At 48.8% G+C, this 15161-nt stretch overlaps 1 protein-coding gene and 1 long non-coding RNA gene across 5 annotated transcripts; one reads left to right on the top strand and one right to left on the bottom strand.

The window, feature by feature from the left end:
* Window positions 1–591: 591 nt before the first annotated feature.
* On the bottom strand, window positions 592–1933 carry LOC144366259 (uncharacterized). Its single transcript, XR_013425272.1, has 2 exons — window positions 1768–1933; window positions 592–1429 (listed from the first exon to the last, which is right to left on the bottom strand). It is a non-coding gene; the product is annotated as an uncharacterized LOC144366259 (long non-coding RNA).
* A 390-nt stretch (window positions 1934–2323) lies between these two features.
* Window positions 2324–13782, top strand: Brd2 (bromodomain containing 2). 4 transcript variants are annotated; one of them, XM_078020226.1, is made up of 13 exons: window positions 2324–2465; window positions 4975–6292; window positions 7690–7993; window positions 8625–8762; window positions 9295–9433; window positions 9531–9745; window positions 9855–10229; window positions 10717–10845; window positions 11015–11266; window positions 11385–11650; window positions 12197–12501; window positions 12828–12950; window positions 13046–13782. In XM_078020226.1, the coding sequence occupies exons 2-13, from the start codon at window positions 6267–6269 to the stop codon at window positions 13180–13182; spliced, it is 2409 nt and encodes an 802-aa protein (XP_077876352.1). In that variant the 5' UTR covers window positions 2324–2465; window positions 4975–6266; the 3' UTR covers window positions 13183–13782. The 4 variants fall into 4 exon arrangements, with proteins under 4 accessions (XP_077876352.1, XP_077876353.1, XP_005318893.1 ...); XM_078020227.1 differs by lacking the exon at window positions 2324–2465 and adding an exon at window positions 3623–3736; XM_005318836.5 differs by lacking the exon at window positions 2324–2465 and adding an exon at window positions 4263–4395.
* Window positions 13783–15161: the final 1379 nt, after the last annotated feature.

The following is a 15161-nucleotide window of genomic DNA, read 5'->3' as shown; positions in this document are numbered from 1 at the left end:
TTGACTCAATGGATATTTAAGAGGCAAAATTATAAGAGTCTGGTGTATATAAATTTGTGAGAAAAGAAACAAGGAGCGACTGTCAGATTCTAAGCTTTGTAACTGAATACCTACCATCACTCAGGGTTATGCAGGAAGAGCGGATCCAGAGAACAGATTGAATCAATTTTGAACATGCTTAAGTGTCTAAGAACTATCCAAATAGGAATATTTGGTGGAAGTTTAGCTCAGAAGAGCTGTCTGAATTGAAGATACAGATTTGAAAGGCTTTGAACCCTTGAGCAATACAACCTAGATAATATGAACAAAAGTAGAAGCAACAAGTACAATCCTGGAAAACATCAACACATAGGATGGGGCTAAGTTAGTCCAGAAAGGAAAGCAAGGAGACAGGTAGGAAAAGAAACTGGTGAGACTGGTCACAGAAATCAATAGTATAGAGAATATCAGGAAGGAAGCATGATCAAATAATTGCCAAATGCTCTAGAGAGGTCAAATAAGGTGAAAACTGAAAAGTGCTTTCTGACTTTGCCAATTAGGAGGTTCTTGGTGACATTTGCCAGAACAGTTTTCTGGTGGAAGTCTGATAAATATGAGTTGAAGGACAGGGATGAGAAGTAGGAAGGGAGGGAGGAAAAGGAGGAGATAGAAAATTCAGACGTTAAGTATGATTTTAATTTCAGGTTCTGGTTGCTCAAATGAGCTGAGATAAAAATGAGTCTACTGAGGAGGTACAATACTGAGAGAGCTGTTCTTTTTTTTTTTTTTTTTTTTTTTTTAAATAGGAACCCAAGAAAGATAAATTAAAAATTACAAAGGGTGGAGAATGGAGGATGGCCTCAGGGTAACATAAAGTTGACCAGGTCAAATATAAAGTACTTCCTCAAACAGGGAAGACCTTCTAAAGAAATGGGAAAGCAATACACACTGGCAGTTTACTGGGTACGGTAGTTAGTCTTTCTGTTATTAAAGGGGCTATCTGTCCTTGGGGACAGGAGATTAAGAGGTTGTAGAGTGAATACCTAGACTTCACTCTGAGGGATGAAGAGGTATAATAGGCTACAAACAAATTAAAACATTGCCTTGGTAGCAATGTAATCATTTTGTTAGTAATCCCTAAAATTTTATGGGATTGATCCAAGATTAAGAGAAAGCAAGGACTCAGGAATTCCTGAGTTGTACTGTTTGTACCAGGGATTGAACCAGGGGTGCTTAACCACTGAGCCACATCGCGGCCCTTTTTCTATTTTTTTTTCTTCTTTTCCCTATTTTATTTTGATACAGGGTCTTGCTAAGTTGTTTAGCCCAGGCTGGCTTTGAACTTGTGATCCTCCTGCTTCAGGCTCCCAAGCCGCTGGGATTACAGGAGAGCGGCATCCCGCCAGGCTCTTGAATAGGTAATTTTAACTTAAATGGTCGACCACAGGATCTGTATATAAGGAAGAGTGATCAGTTGGCAAACTTTGTAGAAGGCAGGGGAGTCCACGAACTTGCAGGTCTCATCATCGAAGCAAAGTCGTCTAGGATATGTTCTGGGAACAGCAGAAGTTGTAAAACGGCCTAAACACACTTAGAGGGCACACCTTATCCCCGTTGCTGGCACCACCCGGGTGATCAGCTTCCTCTCCATTCCGCAACTACACTACACCAAGGGAGGGGCCCCACCCTGCAAACCCTCACTTCTCCAGCCAGTCTCTATTCTACTTCACCGACAACTAAGCGCCGTGTGCTTTCCGTGAACTCTGGCCAGGTCAAACCAAGCCGCACCTTACACTAGGCCAGAAGGAACTGACTCGCGCCGTCCCTAGCTGTCCCGCAAAGCCTCCGTAGTGGGGGAAGGGTGGCCCAGGCTGGAGGTCCGCGCGCACCGACTTCCGCCCCCACACACCGCGCGCTCCGTGGCCCGCGGCGGGAGCTGCGGTTGGACTGAGACGCCTGCGCACTGCCGCCCTCCTCGCGGCCCCGGGCACCCCACCCCCCGGTCTGGTCGCGCCCATGCGCCTGCGCTGTGCACGTTTCGGGGCTGCGGCAGCCATGCTGAACCCGTACAGAGAGGCGAGTGGGGGGGACAAGGTCGACGACAGCCGGATAGGACGCGGGAGATATGAAGAAGCAGCAGCATTAGCGCGCTCTGGGTGTCGGGAGACAGGCCTAGGCCTTGCGGCCCCGAGGCCCCCTCAAAACGACCCCCAGGAACGTTCGGAAAACTGGCCCTCGTGGCAGTGGGGGGGGGAGCAGCGGGCACGTGACTCCTATCAGCCAATCCGAGTGCTGCTGACGTGGCCGCGCGGCCCGGATGCTCTCCCCACCCCCCCAACCCGCTCGGGAAGGGAGGGGCTGGGGGCTACGCCCCCTCCCCCAACACTGCTTCGGTTTCCGGGGGGGTTGACACCCCGGATTACATCCTCCCCCCACACCAAGCCGAGGGCAACATTGGAGCCCCCCCGGAAGGCTCCACCATCCAGGTGAGAAGGGGCACTTGGGGCGGGGATGATGTTAGTCATTTAGATGCCAGTGACTTAAACCTATACGGTGAAGAAGCCGGGGTGTGTGTGGAATTCTTGGGGTTCAAAAAGAACCTGAGTGGGATTTGTCCTTCAAATACTTCACAGCCAATGGGAGTGTGGAGGGGGACCAGCAGGAGAGGGCCACTATGATGGGGGAGGGAATGGCCAACCTCCTGCTTCCATACCAATTGGAGGGCAAAGGGGAAGAGGGGGCGGCGTGCCCCCCCCATTCGTCCCCTGGGGGTACAGGAGCCTGCAGCCAGGTGAGAAGGGATCCTTCTTGGCGGCTGAGGGGGTGATCTGGTAGGCTGAAGAGTGAGAATGATGGCTGTAATTCCTAATCATGGATGTAAATGCTTTAGTGTTGTCAATTCAGGCTGTGAAATGAGGTTTTTCGCAGGCGCCAACTCACTTTCTCCCTAGAGACTCTGCTCGGAGCATTTCTTTGCTCCCTTTGTGTCAAGGGTAGGAAGCTCGCAGTTACCACATGGCATGCTGGAGCTTAGACTTGTCTGTTATCGAATTTGTGTGCATTCGCATGGACACGGCCTGTGGGGGCCCTGTGCCCAAACCTTCGTTGCCCCTCTAAGAGCTACTTGAGCACTTGTCTACTAGGGGTCGGAGGAAGGTTACAAACCGAAAGTTTGGGGTCTACTTGGGGAACAGAACCCAGGCCCAAAGTGGGTCCTAGTAAAAAGTGTGGCCTGAGACAGCGGGAAAGCGCAGAGCCTGGAATGAGTTCCTAGGTTTCGGGTTTCTCCGGGGTGGCCTCGTCTATTGCGTCTTTCATCCCCTCCCCCAGTCCTGAACAGCTCTCTCCTTGTGTACTGCGGGGGAGGGAACGGAAAGGAGGGGAAGAGTTACTTTTCCAAATTACTGAGTAGCAGTAGCCTCCCCTGTGACTCATGTGGGGGAAGGGAGGATTAGGAGAGATTGGGGAGCAGTGATTTTCCGGAATGCTGGGAAATGAGAGTTAAAATTCTGGCCACCCTTTCCCTTTCTAAAGCCCAGTATCTCTCTGCCGCCCCAACTTTTTCTGCCCTGGCCGGCCCCCTGATGGGCCTGTGTCCTGACCTGCAAAGCCCCGGGCGGAGAAAAGCAGATTTGGGAGGCTGGGCCACTAGGGGGAGGGGAGAAGGCCTTTGCAAAGTTGCTGTGTCATTGCCCTCCCTGCTGCAGCCACCCGGGCGGGGCTGCATGTACTTTGGGGGGCCAGGACCGGATCCCAGGTGGGCTGGGGGTGGGGCGCCGGGGGACTCTGCTTTCCCTGCGCGCACTTCCCTCCGGGGGGTCTATCCTCCTCGGGTGGTCCTGAAGACCGGAGGCTGGCGGCCATGTTAGGTGCAGTATGCGAGGTTGGAGCACAAGGGTTACTGCAGATAGAGGGTGGCATGATTGCAGCTCAAGGACCTAGGAGGCCCTGACTAGCCCTTCCAGGGGTAGAGGGAGCTTTCCTTATATTCGTTGCCCTACATTAATTTCCTTGCCTGGACGTGCACACAAACCTATTTTCCTCGGGGGTGTCAAAGCGCAGCTATTCTGTGGTGGGGGAAATCCTTTTATTCTACGGTAGGGGTACCTCCTCTGGATGTGCTTCAGAGATCCTGGCCTTGGGCTCCGGTTCTTTATTCATACGTAGTCTGAAAGCCTATTCAGATAATCAAATTGTGAGGAAGACTTAAGAGGGAGTTAGGGGGAGGGGGCGAAACTGAGCTCCCAAAATGGCTCCTGCCCCTCCTCGGAGGCGGACGGCCCGGGGGGGAGGGGAGGAGGGGAGAGAAGGAGGGGGAGGGCTAGTCTGAGCTACAGCCGCCGCCTCCTCTGCTCGCCCTCCTCCCTGGCGCTGACCGATGGACGAGCAGCTCCGTGGGGAGGACTCCGGACCCTGGTGGGGGGATGGGGGCGTTCTTTGGCCCCCGCGTGCGAAGGGACCCCAGGAGGGCGGTGCGGGTCTGCCCGGGCGAGGGGCGGGAAGCACGGGGAAAGGTCTGAGCTCGCCTGGAGAGGGGAGGGTCCCTCCCCCATTTCGCCCCTTGTAGGACTTGTTTTTTTCTGTTCTGAGTCAGACGCCGGAATGAGTTCGGGTAGAAGGGTATTACAGGATGGATGGGTTTGGAGATTTTGTTCCCGCTTTAGGGCTGTGGGTTTTTGTAGGCAGGTATTTGTATTGCTAATGAAGGGACGAGTGGGCTGGGATTGGAGAAGTGCTTGGGCGTGAAAGTTTTGGGTTTGGTGGCCTTGTTCATAGTATTAGGGTGTTCGCAGAGAGAAGTATTTTGCCTTTGCTTTCGATTATTTGGTCTGGGGGAGGGAAGGGAGGATTGTAAGACTTTTAGCAAGCCGTATTTTAGGTCATGGAAAAGAGGAATGTTAGACCCCTTCGTGTTAACATTCAGGCGCCTTTAGTTGTTCGCCACAGGAGAATAGGCCGCGGTTTCTAAGATGGCGTCTTTCTTCCTCATTTCAGATTCTTCACTGCAGCGGCCTCCCTGCCAAGAACAGCATTCCGCCCAGCGTCCTGCAGCCACACCCCTGGCGAGCCGCGCCTGGCTACGCCCACGCGACCCCTCCCGTTCGGCCAATGGAGAACCACGAATGGCACTACCAGCCCAAGCTTGGCAGTCGGGAGTTACTTCGTGCTTGGGAAAACTTAGTTGGAAGAGGAGGCGGGGAGAAGGTGCTGGAGGCCGTGGGGAGATGGCCCTTGCACCTATTCCAACCTCCCTGTTTCCCTGGAGTCGCCGAACTACAGCGCAACCAAGCGGCTCAGATATGGCGGGTTGCCTATTCCCTGTGAGTCTATGCGGCACTCTTCTGCCTGGTGACTGACGACTTGGAAATGAAGTTTGTGACGTCATCGCTTCGACAGACCAATAGAAGAAGCTCCCGCGGAGATGGGATCCACCTCCTTCGACTTTGCTACTTCACGCGCGTGAGCGAGCGAGCGCGCGCGGAGGGGGTGGGGAAATTCTGGAGCAGGGTGGCGCGCATGAGCAACGAAGCTCCTCCTCCCCGCCTATATATAAAGGGCTGGCGCGGGGCTCGGCGGCGCCATTTCGCGCTGGAGTGGAGCAGCCTCTAGAACGACCTGGAGGATTCTGCTTACCGATACAGAGCCTTTGACTCGTCGGGGGCCGCCATTACAATCCACGTCCATCCGTTTGGAAATGGCCTTCGTCTCGGCCTATGACCGGTCCCGGCGGACAGTACAGACCCCATAGAAGCCCCTGAAGCTCCCCTTTTTCGGGCCCCGCCCAATTGTCGGAGTCTGTCCACCCCCTCTACTCCGCCCTCAAGAGGATTTCAAAGATGGAGGCGGCGGCTTCCTAAACCACTTTTCGTGTTCATCCGCCTCCATCCGAGGTCGAAACGGGATCTTGTCCAACCCGTACGGTCCCGACAGGAAGAGGGGACCCCTGCAAACCAACAGCGGGCTGTATTGACGACGGTGTCTAGGATCGGGGACTGTCTTTGGTTTTGGAGAGTCTATCCCCCTTCTCGTACGCCGGTCTCTGCTGAGGCCGCCGCCATTTTCTTGCTGTCCGCTGCCTGCGGAGCGCGCCAAGCTGCCGGGAGTCCTGCGAGAGGCCGCGCGGAGGAGACTGCTCGTGCCGGCCCAGCGGGGAGATTGTCGCCTGGAGGGCCAAGGGCAACGGCCTCCCCCCCACTTCCCGGGTTATGCTGGACCGGGCGGTGAGGGGATCCGAGGCCACCCGGACTTTTCGCGGCTGAAGGCAGCGCTGGTTCCCCGCGGTCAAGATGCTGCAAAACGTGACTCCCCACAAGTACGTCTCCCGAGTGCGCGCGTGGGAAGGGGTCGTTGTGGGACGGCGGCACGGGTGGAGGGCGCCGTGTTCGGGGGCAGTACCGAACCACCCGGCGCCGGTTGCTATGCGTTGCCACTTCTTGGCGCAGCTGTTGACCCGGGCTCGCGGAGGGGGTTGGACGACGGTTTTGGAACGGTGGCGGCGACCCAGTTGCTGCGTGTGGGGGGAGCGCAGGTTGTCAATTTATAAGCTACAGTCATGGCCCGGTCTTAACCAAGTTAGAGCTAGTTCGGTGGCTGAAAGGGTAGGAATGGGTAGTTTTAAGTAGACGAGCAGGTCCTGCGGATATTGGGCCTGGTGTCCAGTTTTGGTTTGTCATGGTGTTTGGGGGGTTCGTGGTCAACCTCTGCCAGTAGTTGCCATGGTGACCGAGCTTCGGGACTTGGCAGCGGGGATTCCCAACTTTAGGATAGAAAGGATCCTACTGCCCAGGGTGTCATAAAATTCCTGCTTGTCTTTCAGTGAGTGGAAGGAGGGGTCTGGTTTTTGATGGTGTTGAGTGTTTGATTTAGGGCAGGAGGGTGGAGCTAAGACTTTTGCAGCGCTGCGGATGTAAACAATGAGGTCTCTAAGTAGTGTCTTAAGTCTTAGGTAGTGGGAAACACCTGGTCCGGAGGAGTAACAGGACCACTGTTGGTCTTTAATGTGCAGTAGATGCTACATTGAGAACTGTTAGACCGTGTTTTTCTAGCAGGGTTTTGGGAGGTGTGCTGTCACAATCAGGTTGTGACCTTGGCGGTTGGGTGGCTGTTTTTTGAATTCTTGGAGGAGGTAGTTTGCAAATCTGGAGGGCAGTCAACTCCAATTGTGAGGTCTCACAAGATGTTCCCTTGTCTGAATTTTAAGTTAGACTTTTAGTGCATTTTCTGTTATTAAATACTCAGCTTAATGAAAATAACATTTCTTGTACCCAGGTGGATTGATTCTTGGGTGTCTCAGCATTTTATGAAGTTTTTCTTCCTAGTTTATTTTCTCTCTTTCACTGTCTTCCCTCAGGCTCAACCACCATGGCAACCACCAAACCCCTAGTGAGGAGGAATCTTGGTCTTCAACTCCACCCATTTTTGCTTAAAGAGCCATCCCCATAGGGCTTTCTTTCTTATTTTTAATTGAGCATGGGTTGCCAAACTCCAGAAGGTGGGATCTAGATTAGCTATACTAAAAATAAAAGAAGGGGGGAGGTGGGCATCAACAGAATCTCTACAGATGATTTTGATATTGGTTCATATTTGGAACCACTTGCAAGCTTAGTCATCTCACTAGGTCCAGAGCTTGGATTTATTGGTGACATAGTGCAAATTGCACTTGGAATTCCATGAGATCTCCACATCTAATATTATTTACCATTTTTGCAGGCTCCCTGGGGACGGGAATGCAGGGTTACTGGGGTTGGGCCCAGAGGCAGCAGCTCCAGGAAAAAGGATTCGAAAGCCTTCTCTGTTGTATGAGGGATTTGAGAGCCCTACAATGGCGTCAGTGCCGGCTTTGCAACTAACCCCTGCCAACCCACCACCCCCTGAAGTATCCAATCCCAAAAAGCCAGGACGGGTAACCAACCAGCTGCAATACCTGCACAAGGTGGTGATGAAAGCTCTGTGGAAACATCAGTTTGCGTGGCCATTTCGGCAGCCTGTAGATGCTGTCAAACTGGGTCTGCCGGTGAGTAGGAACATAGAGTTGGGGGAGGTATGGGAATGAGCAAGAATGTGTGTGAGTGGGGGTGGGTTGCCTAGTGTAGGTGCTGCGGCCCCTAGGGAGTTCCCAATTCTTTTCTGTAGGGCAGATAGCCACCATAGTTCTGAATTCTTGGTCCTTTGTGATTGTTCCAACCGCTTGCTATCTCTATCTTGGCATCTCTTATTGTGCCTTCTGTGTCCTTCCTTAACTTTTTGTGCCCTGGCTCCATTTTACAGATTCCCACCCCGGGTTGGGAGAGGACCACGGTGGCCAAAATTCTTAGCTTCTTCCTTTCCCTCATGCAGCCCATGGATAGCCAACCCCAGAGGTAATGTCACAGGATGGGAAGTTTCTAGAATGGGTGGGAGGTGGGTGGTTAGGGAAAGGCAATAGGGGCCCCCAAAGTGGGTTAAGGATCCTGTTCCCCACCCTATCTCCCCCCCCTTTTTTTTTGGTCCTGTAGTTTAATTGGGGCCGCAGTTTAGGGAACTGTATTCCTTTGATACATAGGGTGTGTGTGTGTATGTGTGTGTGTGGGTTGGTCAGTGGTTTCCCTGGGAGAATAGGTATTTTAATTTTCAGTGGCTCTGACATACCATTTCTTTTTTTTTAGGATTATCACAAAATTATAAAACAGCCTATGGACATGGGTACTATTAAGAGGAGACTTGAAAACAATTATTATTGGGCTGCTTCTGAATGTATGCAGGATTTCAATACCATGTTCACCAACTGTTACATTTACAACAAGGTAAGTTTTTCTGTGTGCATTTAGCAGGTGATAAGAGGACATTTATTATAGCCAAATGGAAATGTTTTGTCTTCTAGTTATTGAAGCTGTATCCAGTTAGTAATGGTCAAAGAAAACTGAGTCCAAATAGTGTTATCAGTAATGTGGCTTCAGAGCTCTATAATTTAAGGTTATTTAAGTAGAACACTTTCATACTTGGGGATGGTTGCCCTGTTTCTCAGAAAGCTCCAGAGACCTGAGTAGAGCAGGATCTATTTTACTCATTAGTTCTCATTCTCTTAAGCTTGTGAACATTAAGGGACCATGTATTTTCATTAGTTTGTATTTTGAGAGGAAAGAAAAGGGGACATTATTGGCCTAATGTGGTCATTTGCAGCATTTGATGGCAGGTGCCTAAGGGAGAGTGGTCATGCCCTGGGGCTGGGAATTTGACAGAAATGGTCGTTTTGGTTTTGGTTTTGGTTTTGGTTTTTTTTTTTTTTTTTTTTTGCTATCATTTGGACTTTTCTAAATTTGTTTTTTGTTTCACTAGCCCACTGATGATATAGTCCTGATGGCACAGACACTGGAAAAGATCTTCCTACAGAAGGTGGCATCAATGCCTCAAGACGAACAAGAGCTTGTGGTGACCATCCCTAAGAACAGCCATAAGAAGGGGGCCAAGTTGGCAGGTGGGAAGAGTGAGATGAGAGTTTTGTGAATGGAGACCTGAAGAGACAGGAAAGAGAAACAAACTAAACGGTTTTTGCTTTGTTTTTCTTTATTAAGCACTCCAGGGCAGTATTACCAGTGCCCATCAGGTGCCTGCTGTCTCTTCTGTGTCACACACAGCCCTATATACTCCACCACCTGAGATACCTACCACTGTCCTCAACATTCCCCATCCATCGGTCATTTCTTCTCCCCTTCTCAAGTCTCTGCATTCTGCTGGACCCCCGCTCCTTGCTGTATCTGCAGCTCCCCCAGCTCAGCCCCTTGCCAAGGTATAGATAAATATATCTGTTTTGGACAGTGGGAAGGGAAAGGTTTTGAATGAAGTGGAGCTGGAGTAATAGTCTGTTGGTTTTTTATTTATTTATTTTTTTTCTGCAGAAAAAAGGGGTTAAACGAAAAGCAGATACTACCACCCCTACACCTACAGCCATCCTGGCTCCTGGTTCCCCAGCCAGCCCTCCTGGGAGTCTTGAGCCTAAAGCAGCACGGCTTCCCCCTATGCGTAGAGAGAGTGGTCGCCCCATCAAGCCCCCACGCAAAGACTTGCCTGACTCTCAGCAACAACACCAGAGCTCTAAAAAAGGAAAATTGTCAGAACAGTTAAAACATTGCAATGGCATTTTGAAGGAGTTGCTCTCTAAGAAGCATGCAGCCTATGCCTGGCCTTTCTATAAACCAGTGGACGCTTCTGCTCTTGGCCTGCATGACTACCATGACATCATTAAGCACCCCATGGACCTCAGCACTGTCAAGGTACCCACTGCATGGGGCAGATGGGATGCTAAGGCAGTGATTGGCATCTAGGGATCAATAAAATAATGTTCATGTCTCCTTATGGGTACACAGCAGTCTTTGATTTTTGGTTTTACAAAATTGTAAAGGGGCAGGTCAAGCAGTTGGAAATTGCATTTCCTACAGTAAGGATGAGTATTCTGTTTGAAGAGCAACCCTAATACACAGTTCTACTATTTAATGGGAGGGTTGGGTCAGAGAAGTTAAGGGGTGGAAGAACAGTCGGGTTACCTCCTGTATCACTTAGAAATGATTTCTTTTTCTAGACTTAAGATAAATTCTTCAACCTACCCAAATTCCTTTGACTTCTAACTTTAACCTCAGGGCACAGATCCATGTGCACATCCCCACTGTGCTCTCAAGAGAGGGCTTCTTGTGTTGTCTGGGGTTGGCAGGGAAAGGTGAGTCTCTCTGCCTGTGCAGCTTCTGATGCTGCCTCCTTCTGCAGCGGAAGATGGAGAACCGTGATTATCGGGACGCACAGGAGTTTGCTGCTGACGTGCGGCTTATGTTCTCCAACTGCTATAAGTACAACCCCCCAGACCACGATGTTGTGGCCATGGCACGAAAGCTGCAGGTGAGTGTAGAAGTTGAAGCTTAAAGGATAAATGGGTATGGGAGGGAGATTGCATCAATTTGTGCAGTATGTCCTCGACATGAGAGGACATATAGCCACAAATTGAAATTATATGACGAGGTGACTGGGTATAGCCCAGAACATTGTACCAGCATAATTTTTTTCCTAGGACGTATTCGAGTTTCGTTATGCAAAGATGCCAGATGAACCACTGGAACCAGGGCCTTTACCAGTCTCCACTGCTTTGCCCCCTGGGCTGACCAAATCCTCTTCAGAGTCCTCCAGTGAGGAAAGTAGCAGTGAGAGCTCCTCTGAGGAAGAGGAGGAAGAAGATGAGGAAGATGAGGAGGAAGAGGAAGAAAGTGAAAGCTCAGACTCAGAGGAAGAAAGGGCTCATCGCTTGGCAGAACTACAAGAACAGGTATATTGTCACTCTTCAGTCTTTTAACTGGGTAAAAATTTGGTTCATGCTCTGTCTTGGTCCTATTTTTTTCTCTCAATTTTACTTTCCCACTTCATGTCTTGACTTTTCTTTATAGCTTCGGGCAGTACACGAACAACTTGCTGCCCTGTCCCAGGGCCCGATATCTAAGCCTAAGCGAAAGAGAGAGAAAAAGGAGAAAAAGAAGAAACGGAAGACAGAGAAGCATCGCAGCCGAGCTGGTGTTGATGAAGATGACAAGGGGCCTCGGGCATCCCGCCCTCCTCAACCCAAGAAGTCTAAGAAAGCTAGTGGCAGTGGGAGTGGCAATGCTGCCACGCTAGGCCCTCCTGGCTTTGGATCTTCTGGAGGAAGTGGCAACAAGTGAGTTCTAATAAAGTCAAAGCAGACTAGTTTGGTTTCTATGCTATCTTCCACTCGTAATTTTTTTTTTTCTAAATGTGAGGGTGGTCAGCAAATTTTGTGATAACTGATCAGGGTAATAGCCTTCAAGAACCATGGGGTCTCTCAGGGTAACTGAATCAGATGTGTGGTGCATAAAGTGCTGTAGGCAATATGAAAACAATTATGACGCATGATTTACAAAAATCAGGTTAGCTAGATTTGTTTCTCTCTGCCAGTTTGCTTACTCTTGTAAATAAATGATTCTAGACTTGTGTTTTTTCACGATGGCTTTAGTTGTGCTTTTAAAGGAGCAAAAAGATGGACTTGTACCAGTCCATCTTTATATATCAATAAAATGCTCAGTTTTCTTAACTCAGTGTCCTAGTAAACTTACCTCTAACCTGGCTTTTTTGCCTTATGGCAAAATACGGCAGGAAATAAATTTCTGGGTTGAACAGTGGGACTGTTTGGAGAGGTAGTTTTTGTAGTTGACAGGGTTTTTTGTTTTGCTTTGTTTGCCTATAGGCTACCCAAAAAGGCCACAAAGACAGCTCCACCTGCCCTGCCTACTGGATACGATTCAGAGGAGGAAGAAGAAAGTAGGCCCATGAGTTATGATGAGAAACGACAGTTAAGCCTGGATATCAACAAATTACCTGGAGAGAAATTGGGTCGAGTTGTACATATAATTCAAGCCCGAGAGCCTTCTTTACGGGACTCAAACCCAGAAGAGATTGAAATTGATTTTGAAACACTCAAACCATCCACACTTAGGGAACTTGAGCGTTATGTCCTCTCCTGCCTACGAAAGAAACCACGGAAGCCCTATAGTGAGTATCACCTGAAGTCCATTGTGGTTCTGACAGCTTAGAGGTAGTGGTACATAATATAATGCATTTGTTTTGAAGATGTGATGCATGTGCTGTGCTGCTTCCTTGATGTTCAAGAATGGAACTTGGAGGGCTGGGGTTATAGTTCAATTGGTAGAGCATTTGCCTAGCATGTGTAGAGGCACTGGTTCAATTCTCAGCAGCACATAAAAATAATACGAGTTTTATGTCTCTACATTTTTTTAAAAAATGGAACTTGGAAATCTATGTGGCCAGTAACTCTAGGCAATCTTAGTGAATTCTGTTATCCATCCTCCCGCCCCCAGCCATTAAGAAACCTGTAGGAAAGACAAAGGAGGAACTAGCTTTGGAGAAAAAGCGGGAACTGGAAAAGAGGTTACAAGATGTCAGTGGGCAGCTCAATTCCACCAAGAAGCCTCCCAAGAAAGGTGAGAATACCTGGAGACTGCTGCAAATGTATTATACTTGTTTTCATGTTTTCAGAAAAAAATTTTATCTTTTAACTCTCAACTTTTTTGTTCAGCGAGTGAGAAAACTGAGTCAACCTCTGCACAGCAAGTAGCAGTGTCTCGTCTCAGTGCTTCCAGCTCCAGCTCAGATTCCAGCTCCTCCTCTTCATCTTCCTCTTCTTCAGACACCAGTGACTCGGACTCAGGCTAAGGGGCCAGGCCAGATGGGGCAGGAAGGCTCCGCAGGACCGGACCCCTGAACTACCCTGCCCCACCCCATTCCCCCTTGCTGTGACACTTCTTCATCTCACCTCCCCTCCCCCCTCTGTAGGAGAGCTGGCTCTGCAGGGGGGAGGAATGCAGGAACATTCACTGAAGGAGGGACATGGACAAAAAATAAGATTGGATTTCCAGCCCCTTTGGGAGTAACCTCTTGGGAGCCCCCTGTTCAGAATGATGGGGATGGGGCAAGGGTACAGGGTGAGAATGGGCAAAAGCCCCTGGACACAATGTTACCTGAGGCCATAGCTGCCCTGTTCACTTCTAAGGGCCCTGTTTTGAGGTTGTTTGTTCTAATTTATTTTAAGCTAGGTGAGGCTGTGGGGGATATGGTCATGGTCCCCTTGGCCTCCATGGGGAGGGAAGAAGGGGGAGCTCTTTTTTTACGTTGACTTTTTTTTTCTACTCTGTTTTCCCTTTTTTCCTTCCGCTCCATTTGGGGCTCTGGGGGTTTCAGTCATCTCCCCATTTGGTCCCCTGGACTGTCTTTGTCTCTTGATTCTAACTTGTAAATAAAGAAAATATTATTCAAGTTTTGAGTGAGTCATCTTCGTGTAATATTTGTTTTTTGTAGGTTTGAAAAAGACTGATTTTCAATTTTTTTTTTTTTTAACAGTGCCAGGCTCTAAACCCAGGGCCTTTGAAGTGCTAGGCAAGTACTCTACTATTGAGCTACACTTAGCCTGCTGCCTGTTTTTTTTTTTTTTTTTTTTTGTCCCTTAAAATTTTCAGGAAAGTGATTTTTGAGAGGAATGGCCATACTGCAGTTGGGTTACTTTAGTGTTGGCTATGTTGTTAATAGTACTATCAGCCCTTTATTAATGAGTCTAATCTGGCTCATTTGTGTCTATCAAGTTTGGCCTGGATATGGGGCACATATGTTTTGTAGTCCCAGCTATTGGAGGAGGTTCTACAGCAGCAGAATCATAAGGTCAGGACCAGACTGGGAAATAGCCTTTTTTTTGAGACAGTTAAGTGTAGTTCAGTGGCAGAAAGCACTTGCCTAGCATGTATGAGCCCCTGGATTCAAACCCTAGTGCTGGGGCTTGAAGATTTTCTCTTGATATTGGTGTGAATTGTCTCCTGAACACACAACTAAAATGTGAAAGGGATTTAGGAGTTAACCAACAGCTGTTTTGCTTTCTTCTGTCTTGAAAGACTACCATGAGCCTGTCTTCCCTTGCTAAGAGTAAGAGGGGGAAAGGTAGTTAAGGAGCTGGGATGTACAGTTTTCACAGTGTGGGTTTATATTGTATGTGGGAGACAGTTTTGGTTTAGTATAATGGATGTAGTTGGAAACCTGAAGCTTGAATTCGGATTTAAAAGTGGGAATCTGATATGAAGAAAATGGCTTATTGTGCCATACATAATGCCATCAGAAGCAAGGTATAGGATGGACACCAGAAAGATGAAGATTTTGGAAGTAGCAATTATTCTATCTTTGGGAATTCTGGTTAAATTGAATCCTGGCCAACAGCTCGGGAGATGATAAATCATAATGTGGTGATTTAGTAACGGGAGAAAACCTTTGCACTATGGAGTTTGCCCCTTAATGAGCACCTTTTGAAAAGGAGCAGTGGATGGTAGGAATTTTACTACAAAAAAAATAAATTAGTCATTGAGGTTGATTTTTAAATATGTATGGGGTTGTATTTCATTTCCGGGAGAGTTTAAGGTTTGAATTGGATAAGTTTGCAGAAACATCAATAGCTGTTGTGTGCACACCCTTTATTTGTGCCTGGTTTTGAACCCAGGGGCATTTTACTTCTGAACCATATCCCAGTCCTTTTTTAAAGCTGCTTAGGGCTTTAAAAAGATCTTTCTATCCATCAAAAGATTTATGGAGTGCCTTTGGAATTGCTTTGGTTCTTTAGAAACTGAATCCAGGGAACTTCAAATGATTTAAGAGGA

This window comes from Ictidomys tridecemlineatus, chromosome 8 (genome assembly GCF_052094955.1).
Source record: "Ictidomys tridecemlineatus isolate mIctTri1 chromosome 8, mIctTri1.hap1, whole genome shotgun sequence".
Lineage (NCBI taxonomy): Eukaryota > Metazoa > Chordata > Mammalia > Rodentia > Sciuridae > Ictidomys > Ictidomys tridecemlineatus.
This window is presented reverse-complemented; position numbering and strand designations above follow the sequence as displayed.